The sequence below is a fragment of the Ptychodera flava genome, chromosome 1 (assembly GCF_041260155.1).
Source record: "Ptychodera flava strain L36383 chromosome 1, AS_Pfla_20210202, whole genome shotgun sequence".
NCBI classification, from domain to species: Eukaryota; Metazoa; Hemichordata; class Enteropneusta; family Ptychoderidae; genus Ptychodera; species Ptychodera flava.
Window position 1 is genome coordinate 16,396,325 of NC_091928.1, and position 15,606 is coordinate 16,411,930.

The 15,606-nt window shown below is 37.2% G+C and overlaps 1 protein-coding gene and 1 long non-coding RNA gene across 6 annotated transcripts; both read right to left on the reverse strand.

Moving 5' to 3' along the window:
- Positions 1–976: 976 nt before the first annotated feature.
- LOC139131488 (uncharacterized) lies at positions 977–5,290 on the reverse strand. Its single transcript, XR_011552134.1, has 3 exons — positions 4,339–5,290; positions 2,279–2,432; positions 977–1,102 (listed from the first exon to the last, which is right to left on the reverse strand). It is a non-coding gene; the product is annotated as an uncharacterized lncRNA (long non-coding RNA).
- Positions 5,291–5,624: 334 nt separating this feature from the next.
- Positions 5,625–14,930, reverse strand: LOC139131441 (1-aminocyclopropane-1-carboxylate synthase-like protein 1). Of its 5 annotated transcripts, XM_070697491.1 has the most exons (10): positions 14,755–14,929; positions 13,347–13,403; positions 12,932–13,063; positions 11,808–11,867; positions 10,784–10,925; positions 10,081–10,147; positions 8,995–9,092; positions 6,884–6,961; positions 6,216–6,316; positions 5,625–5,798 (listed from the first exon to the last, which is right to left on the reverse strand). In XM_070697491.1, exons 7-10 carry the CDS (start codon positions 9,076–9,078, stop codon positions 5,660–5,662), a joined length of 402 nt encoding a protein of 133 aa, XP_070553592.1. In that variant the 5' UTR covers positions 9,079–9,092; positions 10,081–10,147; positions 10,784–10,925; positions 11,808–11,867; positions 12,932–13,063; positions 13,347–13,403; positions 14,755–14,929; the 3' UTR covers positions 5,625–5,659. The 5 variants fall into 5 exon arrangements, 3 of the variants coding, with proteins under 3 accessions (XP_070553592.1, XP_070553584.1, XP_070553601.1); XM_070697483.1 differs by lacking the exon at positions 13,347–13,403 and having other exon boundaries at positions 14,755–14,926; XM_070697500.1 differs by lacking the exons at positions 12,932–13,063; positions 13,347–13,403 and having other exon boundaries at positions 14,755–14,930.
- Between the last annotated feature and the right edge of the window lie 676 nt (positions 14,931–15,606).

Sequence of the window (15,606 nt, forward strand, 5' to 3'; positions counted from 1 at the left end):
TTTTTCTGATAACTGAAATATGACCTGGATGAAGGGGGGAGTTCATAGATTTTTCCAACTCTGCAAGGGGAGGGTCGTCAATTTTTTTGGAGATCATAGGTTTTTTGGTTTTTTTTTTGGGGGGGGGATCTAATCAATTTTATAGAGATCTGATGAGAATTTCCCACCCTCCCTGGCCGTAATAACTGAACACTCCCTGAGATCAAAGAATGACAACTCTTGCCAATGACAGTGTGACTGAGATAAAAACAAATTGTCTAAAGGAATGTTTTTGTTTATTTCCTAACATATAAGCCTGTTGTATAGTACAATAATACTGTATTAAAGTCTGAAGGCTGATAAAGCTAAACCCTTAAACTAGCAACTATTGGTATGTCTTTATTGTTTTAATTAGGAAACATGGACCCATGTCAAGGAAAACTTGCTAAAATGGTCATGTGTGTCTTACCACATGCATAAATGTGCTATTAATTGCTGCATTATATACTGTTTTCCTAGAAATACAAATAATAATAATTTTATTACACATAGTTGGATGTCCTCTTCACATTTATCGATGCTTATTTTTAAAATAAGACACCTTTCTATGACAAATATCCCACATGTGTAGATACAGAGACATAAAAACAAAAAGTTTGTAAATACATGAAAAGTCTAAACCATTGACTCTTTTACACAGTCTCATGTGTAATGTGTTTTTTTCCCTAGTTTGGAATATTTATTGACAGTTATAATACCTGTTACGTTCTCATCATATGCGCTATGTGGAGATGCATGCTGCACTTTGATCATAACGATTGCAGTGATCGCAGGTAAGTGATTAGTTCTTGACATATCAATTAAACATTAAAATCATAAAAATAAATCTTTCATGAAATTTGTTAAATTGAAATAGCAAATAGCTTTCAATATGTTAAAATAGTTTGAAAGGAATGCCCTAGTATTGAATATTTTTTATCGGTATAATTTTACCACAATATTTGTTTTCTTCGTTCACATTTCTTGAACAGATCATTTTGTCAGCGATGAGTTGAACATGATCTCTTGGGCTTCATTGATTTCTGTCTTTTCATTGCAATCACGATACCAATCCTGTGAAGAACTATACAGAAAGAAAGATACCATGGTTAAAATGGAAATGTATGGAAAGAAACCGCATTTCACAAATTAACGTTAAAGAAAATAAGACTATATTAGTAGAGCTTATTATATATAAGTTGCGACAGGCAGAGTTTAGAAAGTCATATGAAACATTGCATACATAACATTTGTTTTGAATATAATGATTGCTGCACAGTGAAACCACGGCTGTTTATTTTATAAAACGCTTGATTCATATATCAATAAGTTTAATATAGCAAAGATGCCAGCATGTAATAACTCGCGCAGCGAGCCGCCGCTGATACGCATGCGTCAGTACACCACGATAAGCTTTAAATTCTGAGGAGTTGTCATCAACGCTCGCGGCAGGTCTCTTTGTCTCGCGAACTGCCTTTATCCTTTGCTCAGTGAGCTTGCCTCGCGCTGGCTACCAGGCTATCAATACCCGTGATGAAGATGAGTATCTAAACAATATCCTTATCCAAAACAACTCCTACGAACAGTAAACCGTCACTTTATTGAAATTACATAGGCTCAACCGTAGTGTGATATTATCATGGGGTCATATAGGGTCATCATCCAAAATAGCTTCAGTGAGTCAAATGACAAAAGCATCGCATTGCTAAAGTATCTAAGACAAGACCATTTCAAAAAACTGTAAGTCTGTAGCTATATACATATTAATTTGGGAACAATCAAGTCCTCATATTTTTTAATAATCTGTACAAACCTAAGTGAAAACATATCTAGGAATGTGCAAAACATGGAAAATGCCCGGCACATTGGTAGATAATGAAAGAAAGTTTCAGACACTCAAAAAAATCCATGAGTTTTAAATAACATAAAAAAGCAAGATTAGACCATATTCTCTGAAATCTATTTATCAAAATGCCAATTAAGGTAAATTGATAAGAGTTGTAAGAATTATCGATGGCGGAAAGTGATTTTCATCATAGGATGATGGCCTACGGTGATTGCAAGTTTCTTATATTAAATGTGCTGTACATATTTGTCATATTTTAGCATGACTGTGTTCAGGCCTGTGGTTGTCTCATAGAGTTTTTTTTATTTTTCTTTGTTGTTTCTTTGTTATTATGTCCATGTAACTGTTTCCTTGCCGGTAACACGGCTAAAAGCTCAAGGTTAGGGAATGTCAGAGATGAAAAGGGTCACTAACCTTGATCTTGTACGTCTCTTGGAAGAGCGAAGACAATCCTGAACCAGCCTGGTTCCTTGCAGTAGAACCCTTGCCCTGGTGTAATGTAGACACCAGCATCGATGAGCTCATAAAACATCTCCATCTCCGCTTCATATGTCAGTGAAGACATAACCTGACAAAGGAATGTGTCCACTTGTCAATGAACTTGATACTGCTTGCCTTTATAATGCATCATGTGAAGGACAATTGGCAGTGACAGTATACGAACATTCTGATAAAAACATCAGGAATTTGCTGAATGTTACATCTTAGGGTTGCTATGGTCTGCGTCTGTTCTAAATACACTGCTTATGATGTCATTATTAAAAAAAACCAATAACAGCCACTTGCTCTCTTTCTTGTAGATTGATCAGAGAAGATGTGGGTCAGAATTTAATAGCCTGTGGGCTAGAAGGGGGGGGGGTCCTACGTGCACCCCCTGCAGAATAACAAACCTATCTTTTTCAGAAGCCTTTGGATCCCCAGAATACAAAATGGAATTCAACAGAAAAATATTGAGTCACTGTAGCTGTAACCGTCACATTTTGAAGGTACCGCAAAATCACAGTATTGCCGACTCGCTAGAATTGTTGATATACCAGTCTTCTTAAGCGCCAGTCGGCAATATTGTGATTTTGCTATACCCTTAAAAATATGACCGGTACAGCAATAGCATCCCAATTTTTTTTCTTTCATATTTCTCACATGTACCTATAGAAAATAAAATAGATTCACACAAAGTTTGCATTTTGTATTAAGTCTAGGGTATTATATAGGGGTTTGTGTTTAAGTAGGTATATAAATGCAAATGGTAGAATATGAGATTATTTTTACTGTAATTTGCGATATAAACTTTAGGGTATGGGAAAGCTTCCATCCTTTTTCATAATAACTAAAGAAGATATCGCATGTTAAAACATGTCATAAAAATATATTGCTTTTCAAATGATACCCTACAAGCCAGGTTATATTTAAAAAATAAGTTCAGAAGATAACTTACAAGACGACACATTTAACAAAAACACGTGCGATTCAGCATACTGTGATTTTTTTGTGATACCTTTCAAAATATGACAGTAACAGCCATTCCATCTCAATAATTTTTCCGTTAAAAGTCTATTTCATATTTATGACATGTCCCTGTAGCGAATAAAACAAACTGAATACAAGTATTGCCTTTTGTATTAATGATGTCAAGGTAAAAATAGATAGAAATTAGACAGAAATTTGCGAAATAAACTTTGGAGTATGAGGTAAGCTTTGGTCCTATTCTTATGAAAACTATAGAAGATATTACATATTACAATATGTAACTTTAAAGTGGAATAAATTTCCATTGTAATGATACCCCACAAACAAGATTATGTTAAAATATAAGCTCAGTCACGTGGCTCAGCATATTACCTACAAGAAGACAGGTTTGACAAAAATGCATGTGGGTCGTAAAATCATGATTTTGCAGTACCCTTCAAAACATGACCGTAAAAGCTGATGAGTCCCCACATTTTTTGGATAAAATTCCATTTTGTATTCTAGGGATCCCAAGGCTTCTGAAAAATATAGGTTTGTTATCCTAGGGGGGGGGGGATGTGCACATAGACCAAATCTCCATGCAGAGATTGGCAGTGTGGCAGCAGTGTGGCGTAGATAATTCTAACAAAGCTAGAGGGTGACTACTGCTGAGACTCCCTAGGTAGATTATAATTATCCACGCCGTGCACAATTTCTGTACGGAGATTACGTAGACCCCTCTAGCCCACGGCCTATAACCTGCAGTTATGATTTTGCGTGCAAGTTCATATATTTCTTTCCTTAATGCCATTACCAGATTGCCCTACAATGTGTAAGCCGAATTAGAATTTAACACTGTTTTCATCTTCTCTTTTTAACCTTCAATGAGATAACGGTTTATCTCATACATTCTTAAGGAATTTTTTATTATAAACAATGAAGATTGTTCTGATCTAGAGAGATTAAAAATCGATAGTATGGCAAACATAAATGTTCAAACTGAACTATGACAGCTAACAGAAACTCACCTTTCTAAAGTCTGCCCAGATGTAGAGACCTGCTGATCTTGCAAGGTGTGGTACCCAAGCCTTGTCAATCCTTTAGACATTATTTCATGAGCATCCCTAAGTCTCTTACGATTTGTTGGTAATACGTTTGCGATACCCATTCTGCAAAGGTCAAAGTTCATGTCGCCTCACATATTCCACATTTGAAGCGACATGATAATTGCATTTACTTTGCATTGACACGAGAAAGTGAAGATTAAACACCTTTCAACTCGATAATTGTCATTTCTCTTTTTCTATATGTAATCATTAAATACTTTATGTGTGAAATTATCAATTGATTGCTCAGTGATTGACAGCATATAAGCAAGAATGCTATCTTACATGAAAGCTACAACCGTATATTTTGTAACCATAAATGAGTCAACTGTTTAGCTTTTTTATGATATATGATGAATATGTAGCAAAGTAAGGTCTATTTAGAAAAACACATTTATTGCACTACATTCAGGTGCAGTGCCAATATAAATTTCAACAACATAGCCAAACGTAAGCTGAACGGTGTTGATTTGTTTACTAAAATAAGATGTTCTTATAACAGAATGATTGGCAACAAACTAGCCTCAAACTAAGCCCCAGGCTGATTTCACGTCCACTGAACTCAACAGCGCATGCTTATAGTAGCAGACTATACTTAGATGCAGCAAATACTTTTTTGTGCCTAAAATATGGTACTGGGAAGATTAACCTTCGTCACAAAGCATGCTGTTGAGTGTAACTTGCACGACAGTTGGTAAAGCAAACCAGTAAGCCACTCCTGCAACAGCCGATAAAATCTCTTTATTCCAGCTGTAAATTACACCGCAGCGTAGACCAGATATGGAGAAATCCTGCAAGAGAAACTTCACGTTATGGTCGGAACAATACTCGTATACGTGAGGTATATGCTTGAATCCCACTGCTGCCACCAATGTAATGGCGTAAGTTGACCCTTGCTGCAGGTATGTATTTAGTGATGAAATCATATATATCACTTCATGCTGTTACAACAGCAATATGCTTGTATCTACAACAGATATTGTAGAAAGAATTTCAAACAAATCAACAAGGGTATGGTGGCCGTTTTGAAATTTATTTATCAGTAAATTGAAGGTAATGTATTTCTCTGATACAAGACTTGGTAATCTTGCTTGTGATTTTTATCCTTGATTTTTAGCAGATGGTCGAAAGTTTCCTTTGGTTATTTGAGTGAACACACAAAACCTGCTTCTAGGCAACTGCTACCTTAATTGTAGTCTTGTTGAGAATCAATACATTTCAGGAGTACGACATTGGACTATCCTTACCTTCGAAATGACCAAGTGAAGTGAGTTCTGTCAGGATCTGGCAAATCTTCCAGACTTAGTACACTGGTGAACTCTGCATCGTCATCAAACACAGAAAGCATGTAGATCTCATCCACTATGACATGTAGTCCATGTCTGTAGTTATGGCAATAAAAAAAAACAAACAAACAAACAAAAAAAACAAACAAACAAACAAAAAAATAATATTTTGATTTCTACAAAGTGGATACATATATATGGACAGACTAGTACCGGACACTCTAACAAATAATTTGAACTAGAAGGCAAAACTGTCTATACAAATTGTATATACATCACATGAATAAATGATAAATGTTATTTTAAGTATTACAAATGATGGGCAAAAGTGTCAGCCATGAAAGACATATCATGGGGTGATTATGAGTATATTGATTAACTTTTTTACCATCATGGTTATTACTGGTGAGAGCAGACCTACTTACGGGGAGTTGGGGTTAACGGTTGAGTTCAGTGAAGTATGCATGACTGACAATAAGATTAATTTTTTTTGGGTGTCCATTATAGACTCACCTTTTAGCAAAATGCAAACAATCTATCAAGAGTTGCTTGGAATAGATATCACCCAGTGGGTTGTGTGGATTTATCAGAAATAAGCCACGAATATTAATGCCCTGTGACAAGACAAATCTTAGTAGTCTTTGAGTTGTAAAGCTTATGAAATTATAAACTTCTGAAAACTATAAACTTTCTTAATAAAATCAAATCATTTACATGATAAAAATATTAACGTCAAAGTATCTGGTCAAGCGGTCTTAGTTCGTAACACTCTAGCTTTAGACTTTGGTCAAAAAGTGGTTCCTTTGCATCCCTTTTCTACTCCAGGAGGTTTACTTGGATCGATTTTGTCGAACCTTCGATATCCCGAAATTATCCCTCTAAGCCATCGAAGAAACTCTATTGCTTAAAAAAGAACCCCTTTACAGTCATTCACATTAATATGAAATATTAGAATGACACACCAGGACTGAATGGTATTCATTAAAAGAACAACCTGGAAAATTATGCGGGAGCACATCACATTAGACTTCTCTCGAATTTGATTGTCATACTGATCATGAATTACACTATGCAACTTGGCTGCATGCAGTTTTCAAAAAGTACGGTCTGGCACAATCTTATTGCAGTATTTCTTAAAGTCTTTTTCCTTTGGGCTCAACAGGTAGTCTAGTGAAATATACCTTTTGTGTCGCTTGTCCAAGTGCATCTTCCAACATATCAACTGTCAGTTGGAATGGTTTTCCATTCTCCCCAGATGTCTGTCAAATTATGCGACAGTTAGAGTTTATCGGATAATTCGGAATAAGCTCCTGTATTAATAATTACTGTATAATGTAGGTCGGTGCTTGCTGATGCAATGACTTCGACAAATTACTTCTCATTCAACTGATCGCGAAAAATTGCACACCTGTCTACTCCTTGCATTTCCGGGATCATGATCAGAAGTACATTCCGGTACTTACAGTGTTCATCACAATAAACAAGATTAAATGTGGTATGAAATGTGGCAGTGTGAAATAAAAGAGTCGTAAAAGCTCTGTTACGGTAGAATGCGCCTCGGGACATATATTTAGACCTCAAACTTTTATAATCCTTTTCTCATCTATCACTTATAAGGGTTCATTTAAAGCTCTTGGTGCAAGAAAACTTTTTACAGTCTTAGTTTCTCCAAAATCAAAAATTTTATTATTCTCCATAGAGATAACACAGGGATGGCGGCCATTTTGAATTTCAAATATCGATCGATCATGAATTTGTTTCTCCAGTACCAAAATTTGAACGGTGACCCTCTATTTTATTCTTGACTTTTGAAAGAGAATTGTTGAAAGAATCCTTTGAGGAAAGTTTGAGCAAAAGTTTAAGTCTTTCACTTTTGAGGTGCATATTAACCTTAAGAGCATAAAAGTTGATTTTTTCAGTGTTATAGCAAATGTTGTCATCAGTCTCACTGTAGTAATTCTTTCAGAACAAGTCATCGTTGATGACACAGTCCCCACTTGTTAATGGGTGCTTTGATTACAGGTCCTCAGAGAGGATAGAGTCCTCTTCATTAGGTCTGTGATAAAAATACTTTTGAATAAATTCGCTTGATACATGTCTGAGTTGTAGTTCAGGACATGAAAAAATCGTAATAAAATGGCCACATGGTGGCCATAATGGATCGAATCACAAAACAAATCAATGTGCATATGTATGATATACGGTAGGTCAATGTCCTTGTACCAACTTTGATTAAAATTGGTTGAAATATGCCTGAGTTATGGCTTTGTACATGAAAAAATCATAACAAAATGGCCGCACAGCAGCCATATTGGATCGTATCACAAAACAAATTCACATGCATATGTATGACATTGGTCAATCTCCTTGTACCAACTTTGAATAAATTGCTTGATACATGTCTGAGTTATTGTTCTGGACATGAAAAAACGTAATAAAATGGCCACAAGGCGGCCATATTGGATCGTATCACAAAACAAGTCAATGTGCATGTGTATGACACAGGTTGATGTCCTTGTACCAACTTTGAATAAAATTGGTTGAGATATGCCTGAGTTATGGCTCTGTACATGAAAAATCGTAACAAAATGGCCGCACGGTGGCCATATTGGATCGTATCACAAAAAAATTGATGTGCATAGCTATGACATTGGTCAATGTCCTTGTACCAACTTTGAATAAAATCTGTAGAAACATGCCTGAGTTATGGCTCTGTACATGAAAAATCGTAATAAATGGCCGCCTGGCGGCCATATTGGATCGTATCACAAAACAAATTGATGTGCATATGTATGACATAGGTCAATGTCCTTGTACCAAGTTTGAATATAATCGGTTGAGATATGCCTGAGTTATGGCTCTGTACATGAAAAATCGTAACAAAATGGCCGCACGGCGGCCATATTGGATCGTATCACAAAAAGAATTGACGTGCATATCTATGACATTGGTCAATGTCCTTGTACCAACTTTGAATAAAATCATTTGAAACATGCCTGAATTATGGCTCTGTACATGAAAAAAATCGTAATAAAATGGCCGCCTGGCAGCCATATTGGATCGTATCACAAAACAAATCGACGTGCATCTGTATGACATATGAAGTAATCCTTGTACCAAGTTTGAATGAAATCGCTTCGGGCATCTCTGAGATATCTGCGTGAACGGACGGACGCACGCACGGACGCACGCACGGACGCACGCACGCACACACGCACGGACACGACCAAACCTATAAGTCCCCCCGGACGGTGTCCGTGGGGACTAACAAATACAATGTGAAGTACTAAACCTGACTGCAAAGGTCACCATAAAATATATCTGTCAGAGGTATTCCTTCAACGCTTTCCTTGATAACAGGGGAATATGGAGTCATCGTCAACCATTCATCTATAATAAAATAGTATGCATGATTTTTCCTTAAAAGAGCGACCGATTTTGATTTAATACTCGATATTTAGAGCCCACCAATGTAGACATAACTTCACCAGTGTCTCTATTCACATGCCGGTATACCATGAACGTTGTAAGTAAGAATAAATGAAATTGCTTTCTTTAATGATATGATCCCACAAATTGAAAAAAATTTACTAGCAACGTCTTTGTCCCTTCAATATTGACATAGAGGTCATATTCATAAACAAATTCACCTCTCTCTCTCTCTCTCTCTCTCTCTCTCTCTCCTCTCTCTCTCTCTCTCTCTCTCTCCAATAACTGACCGCAAACAAAGAAATGGCAGGAGAACCGCTTTATCTCTTATAGATGTAACTTTGTAATGCGTGTATAACAGCTTTAGTCACAAATGGTCAGTCGAACACTGCAGGTGTGGTATCTTGCCTCCCACTCAATGAAAATCACTGATGTTCTTACCGACTATCCGACAAAGTTTTCAGTATGTGTGTGTGTGTGTGTGTGTGTGTGTGGGGGGGGTCTGTACCTTAAAACTTATAACAACAAATCAAACATATCATATACTGGCCATAGTAAACCGTTAAATTTCAATTTGATGGGCATTACTTTTCATGTTACCCCAGAAGAACGAAAGTATAAATAAATTATTAAATCAGAGGAAGATTTTCAAGTTTTACCAGATCAGAATTATGTCTTATGTCTGTGTTGTAAATTTGGTGGTTTATGAACAGTGCAAGCTCGAGAATGAACATGAAACAGAACGAGGTATCCAAAGGTTTATGGAAAATTTAGGATTTGAGATTACATATTTCATAATCAAGAATATTAACCTAATCAACGATCGTTTCATCGCATAATACATTGCTACAATGCCCACTCCGTCTCATACGGCTACCTTACAATGTCGAGATGTTTCAACGCTAACATAATTCCTACAGGGTGAATCCATAACTCCATGACTACTCACCTCCTGGATCACTGAGTACCAGTGACAAAGCAGCGAGGCATGAACCACAGCCATTCAGAACAACAAGCTGAAATAGAAATAAAGCATATATAACGTGATAGTTTTGGGGTGTGTTATATCCACTCCCACGACGTAAAAATTCAGAGTTTAGCTTTAATAGCCAGTACGAACATCAATTGGCTATGGTTAAATGAGATGAGAAGATACACACGCTCACCCTCTCTCTCTCTCTCTCTCTCTCTCTCTCTCTCTCTCTCTCTACACACATACGCAAAATATACATGTATGTATGTATGTATGTATGTATGATTATGTATGTATGTATGTATGTATGTATGTATGTATGTATGTATGTATGTATGTATGTATGTATGTATGCATGCATGCATGCATGCATGCATGCATGCATGCATGTATGTATGTATGTATGTATGTATGTATGTATGTATATGCATGTATGCATGCATGCATGTATGCATGCATGCATGCATGTACGTACGTACGTACGTACGTATGGATGTATGTATGTATGTATGTATGTATGTATGCATGCATGCATGTATGTACGTATGTATGTATGTATGTATGTATGTACTATTTATGTATATATTCTACTTCTATATTTAATCACGTTTTATGAAATGCAATGGTACTATTGTTTTCAATTATATAACTGCACAGAGAGAGTAAAACGAAATCTTACGTTATTTTGATCAAGCTGTTTATTTGCTTTGGCGTGCTCAGTCAGGAAAGTGCACACGTATTCTTAAACGACGTCAGTCCAGTATAAGCATGGTATCTCAATATGTCAACGTCTTTATTAAGAGTGGCTCCACTTGGGAAAGCTAAACAAAAAATACAAGCAAAGGAATAGACAATGCCTTAATGTATGACCTGTTCAGTAGCTGTAAAATAATTTTAAAGGGATCACTTTGTTTTCGCAGTGATTGATTCACCCAATGGTGCAAATAACCTGGTGAACTGAGTAGGCCTGGGGTCAAAAGTTCAGCCATAAATTACTCGGATGAAATTACCCTTGCGATGCTCTACACAATATAGCCGACGTTACAGTTGACATCGTTTTTTTTTCTATCGGGATAGAGCTGGCATGCGTGTGTTGTCAGTGAGTTCACCGTTTTCAGATCGTCTTTTCAAAATCAGCATAAAAACAAAAGAATCAAGACGACTGAATCGGAGTAATGCACTGTAACCAAGGCTAAACATCGAGTGGTACTGAGCATAGTATCTCGTACAAGATACTGGAAAGATAGTTTAATCATTCGTACGAAGTTAAGTATTTTGATTTATATCATTCCAGTACTGAAGGCGCCAATACAGCGACCTGATTGGTCGATACATGAAAATGACCGTGGTATATTGGCGATATACCGCGACTGGCACACGCGCGAGTTCTCGGCATCACCAAAAATCCCCTTTTTACGTCCCATGCCATAATTTCAATGTAATGTTATATATGTTTTGGCAATAAACCACCTCAGCGACGGCATACCATGAGACTTTGACCAGTTCACTTCATATATGCACGAGCGATAGCTCATGCATATATGAACCAATGCCATACAATTTACGTAAAATCGCGGGGCGAAGTAAAATTTCGGGTTCAAACTTCAGGGTAGTTGTCGCTTGGCTAGGGTACGGCATATGTTCATATAGACTGATTCCCGTCCTTAAGTGCTAACGATAACTTAATTAGACACCTCGCCTACCTTTTCAGCGACTATGTCACAAGAAATAGTGTTTTCAGATGTTCCAGCATTGATGATGCCCTGCAAAGAGATACATAGCCGTCAGCATCGAATCCCAATGTGCCCGTTGGCTAGACCATAAACATACTGGTGGTTCGGCGAATGGCACGTTATAACATTTCACCCGGCGGGGAGGTTTCATAAAGCGTCATGCTGGCGGTGTAATAATTGAACATGTGGTTAACTAAAGAAGCACATTTAAACTCTTGGAGAAGTTACGGAAAATTTGTTAATGTTACACGAGAAACGACTACGCTAAAGAGTTCTATATTTCTGCGATAGGAGCCAGTATGAAAATAGAGATGGATAGGTATCTCGGAGTTACCACGATTACTCACTCTCCCCTCCCATCGGTGAGCACAGACTCGTACCCTGTAAACATACCGCACATGAAGCGGATAGCAGATAGTGTTTCAAGTGGTCATGCGTCAATAACATGATAACGCTGAACGCAAATGGTGCATAAATAAATATTTGTTAGCATTTTCCACATAAAGTACGAAGATTAAACCTGCTAGTGTTACAATTGACACTAAAGTCACTCTTATTCGGATGAATTTATGGCTCAGACTATAAGGTACAACAACAGCCGCGCATACAACAAAAAATTGTCCAAATTTAAGCAGCGTTGTCCGAAGTCGCGAGCGTGCAGCTATTAACAAACCTGAAATCGCGATCAACGCTATTGAATAATCCAATTTTATACAATAGCTGCTCCTTACAGCCGTAGTGCCATCAACTTCGGAGTGAGGACACTGAATTGAATAAAATCTCATTTTGACTATTACAAATGCTAGTTTACACTGGGCAAGAAATGTGATGTGCTTTATGTCTGTTTATCGCCTGGTGGGTCCTTCTGAACATGAAACTGTTATTAAGAGCTATCACTGAAGCTAAGAAGAAAAAGCAAACAAACAAATTCGGTAAATATACATTTTCTGGCACACATCAAACTTTACAGTGTAATTACTTCGAAAATTACATTTTGCGAAAACATACGCATATGTTATTTCAAGCCAATTTGTAATCTAAAATGTATATGTAAAAACTGAATATATAGATATGCAGCCGATATGTGAACATACGTTTGGATTGGACTCTGCATTATAGGGATCTGCTAAGCACTTTGCAAACCCTATGTCAGTAACTTTCGTTGCATTCTTTATATCCACTCCTCTCCTAGACAACATTTTATGGTCTTCACAATGCAGGTCACACTGAGAATAGAAGAGGAGAAAACAAATTATGTGATATGACCAGGAAATAATGTTTCCTAATATTCTCGGTCTTATGTAAGTCAGTATTACGAATTAAACTCTTAAACTTTCTCATATACTTTGCTGATTGAGACTAGGAATTTTTGCCTTCAACAGAGAGTTAAAATTATGGATTAACACGTACATCTCTCAATTAGGAAAAATCTATCGATTCAAAGTTATCTAATTTGAAAATTGAAACGGCGACCACAATAACCATAAACCACAAATTAATTTATCTTACTTTACTTAAATTTTTCTGCCACCGTCCATTGAACAACACCAAGATGCATTCTGTCACCTAATACGGAATACAAACGACCAAACTAGTACGATTGCTGAAGTAGAGCAAAAATCATCTGGCAAAGGAAATCAAAAATTTAGAAACCAATCAATGCCGGCATCTTGAATAAAAATAAACCAACACTCTACCCTAAGCAAACTGATTTGAAAGGCTGTCAGAACACAGAAGCAAAAGAAAGGTTAAAAAGAAGAAATAAAATCGTTTTTATTCCTCGAAACAACTTCACTGGAAACTATCTCAAGGCAAAAAGGAAACTTAATGGATCTTGCAGGGTCAAGAGGTTAAACCTGGAATTCCACTGTACAAAAAAGCCCGAACCCCCAAAACACAAATACAAATAAAAAAGAACTTGCACAAAGGTGCAAAGAAATACGTGAATTTCCATACGTGTTTGCTTACGTAGGTTTGTTTGTACTGTCTGCACGTGGTCTAAGGGCGTATTGAGCTGTAGATCTTGAACACACCGTGTCCCTTTTATTCCGGGTAAGACCCGTCAGCACACACGGATCGCTCATATAATAGAGTCAGTCAATAACAAAGCTGACTTCTCACTGTGAGAGGAAAGCTGGCTCTTATCATAGAACCAAAAGTTCACGTAATGATTGACCTGAGAGCGATCATTGACAGATGTCGGATTAGTACAGCCTTGACTGTTAACACACGAACCAGCAAAAGTTTAAAAACAAAGAAAAAATAAACAGAACATTTCCTGAAATAGCTGTAGCGCACAAACATATCTGCGACTACTGTGCTATAGGTCTACGATGATATTCCGTAATGAGTTCTCTCTAACATAAGAAGAAGCAAATATCGATCTTTGTACCACGTTGTTTATTCGAATATAAACATGCATTCCAGATTGAGAATAGCTAGTTCTCAGAGAACGATTAACTGTAAAAAAATCAAAGACCGATACAGGAATAAGAAACTAAACTGAATTAAATTTCTTACGCAGAAAGACTCAAGGGTCAGTAGATCAACTTGTATGACGAGTCTAATAAAGCCCTCTTGTGACAGCGTCTCAACATTTACTTTGCCTACGTCTCATTTGCATGACACACAATGAGTTTCTGAATGTTAGAAAATAACAGCTTGAAAGAGTTACTAACCTACCCAAAGTTCCACAAAATATACATACTGAAGCAAGTAATTTTAGAAACCTAAAATCAAACATAATGAATGCAATCAGCGTCCATCAAAGTTCAATCAGTTCTTGACAATTGTCCTTTGAGATCTTTACGTGTACATTAGCAGTGCAATATTATGTAGATAGGGCAGGGCCAGCGAAGGTCCCTTGAGAATTCATTCAACAGTATTAAGCTTATTATACAAGAAAATATTAACTCACCGTATACTATATGAATCCGTAGATAACTACAGCACCGGACAGGTCTACTTCTGTTCCTCAGGAAAGGTCGTTACAAGCAATTCTGTCATGAAAACTATCCGCCTTTTCCCATGCATTGGTATGCCTTTCAAGGAAGGGTCATGTGTAAAATTTGAATATAGTGCCCCATCACAATGAAATGCAGTGGTAGTCTCCAGCGCCAAGGTCACTCCGCTCCTCGACATGTCTGTTCCTACCGCCAACGGCGCACTTTACATCGATGGTTTATTTTGCGTCAAGGTGTATGTGAGGCGTAATAAGGAAGTGAAAGCACATGATAGTTTGTGACCATTTCGCGATGAAATCACCATGCATTTGAAGCTAAGCAACCACAGATGTTTGAATTACTGCTGCCGACGGTTCGAATGCGTTTATTGTCAATTTAGACTCAATTTATACTCAATTAACGTAACTTAGCCCGTTAATTGCAAGGTTTAAGAGGTTAAAAAACACGGGATTCAAACCTACACAAAAATGTATGAAGCCTGTGTACTCCTGATTCTTGACTAATATTCAGGTGTTTAGGGTTTCCAAACGTTTGCTTCATATGTAGACTGAAAGATCCGTCGCTCGAAGACGTTCCCTACGCTCCCTTCCTCCACGACTGGACGCGGTCTGTCACATGCGGCGACGAGATGAAAGACATTTGGCTACGCCGACAGCTGTTTCTGGTCGCTAATGTGACCACAGGCTACCCAGACAGAATGAATAAGCTTATTATTGAGTTTTTCTCACTGTTTTCTCTATCAGTTCCTCTCCTTTTCTTCATCACAGTCCCTCTATGGATATAGGGACTGTGTGTCTTCATGCTCT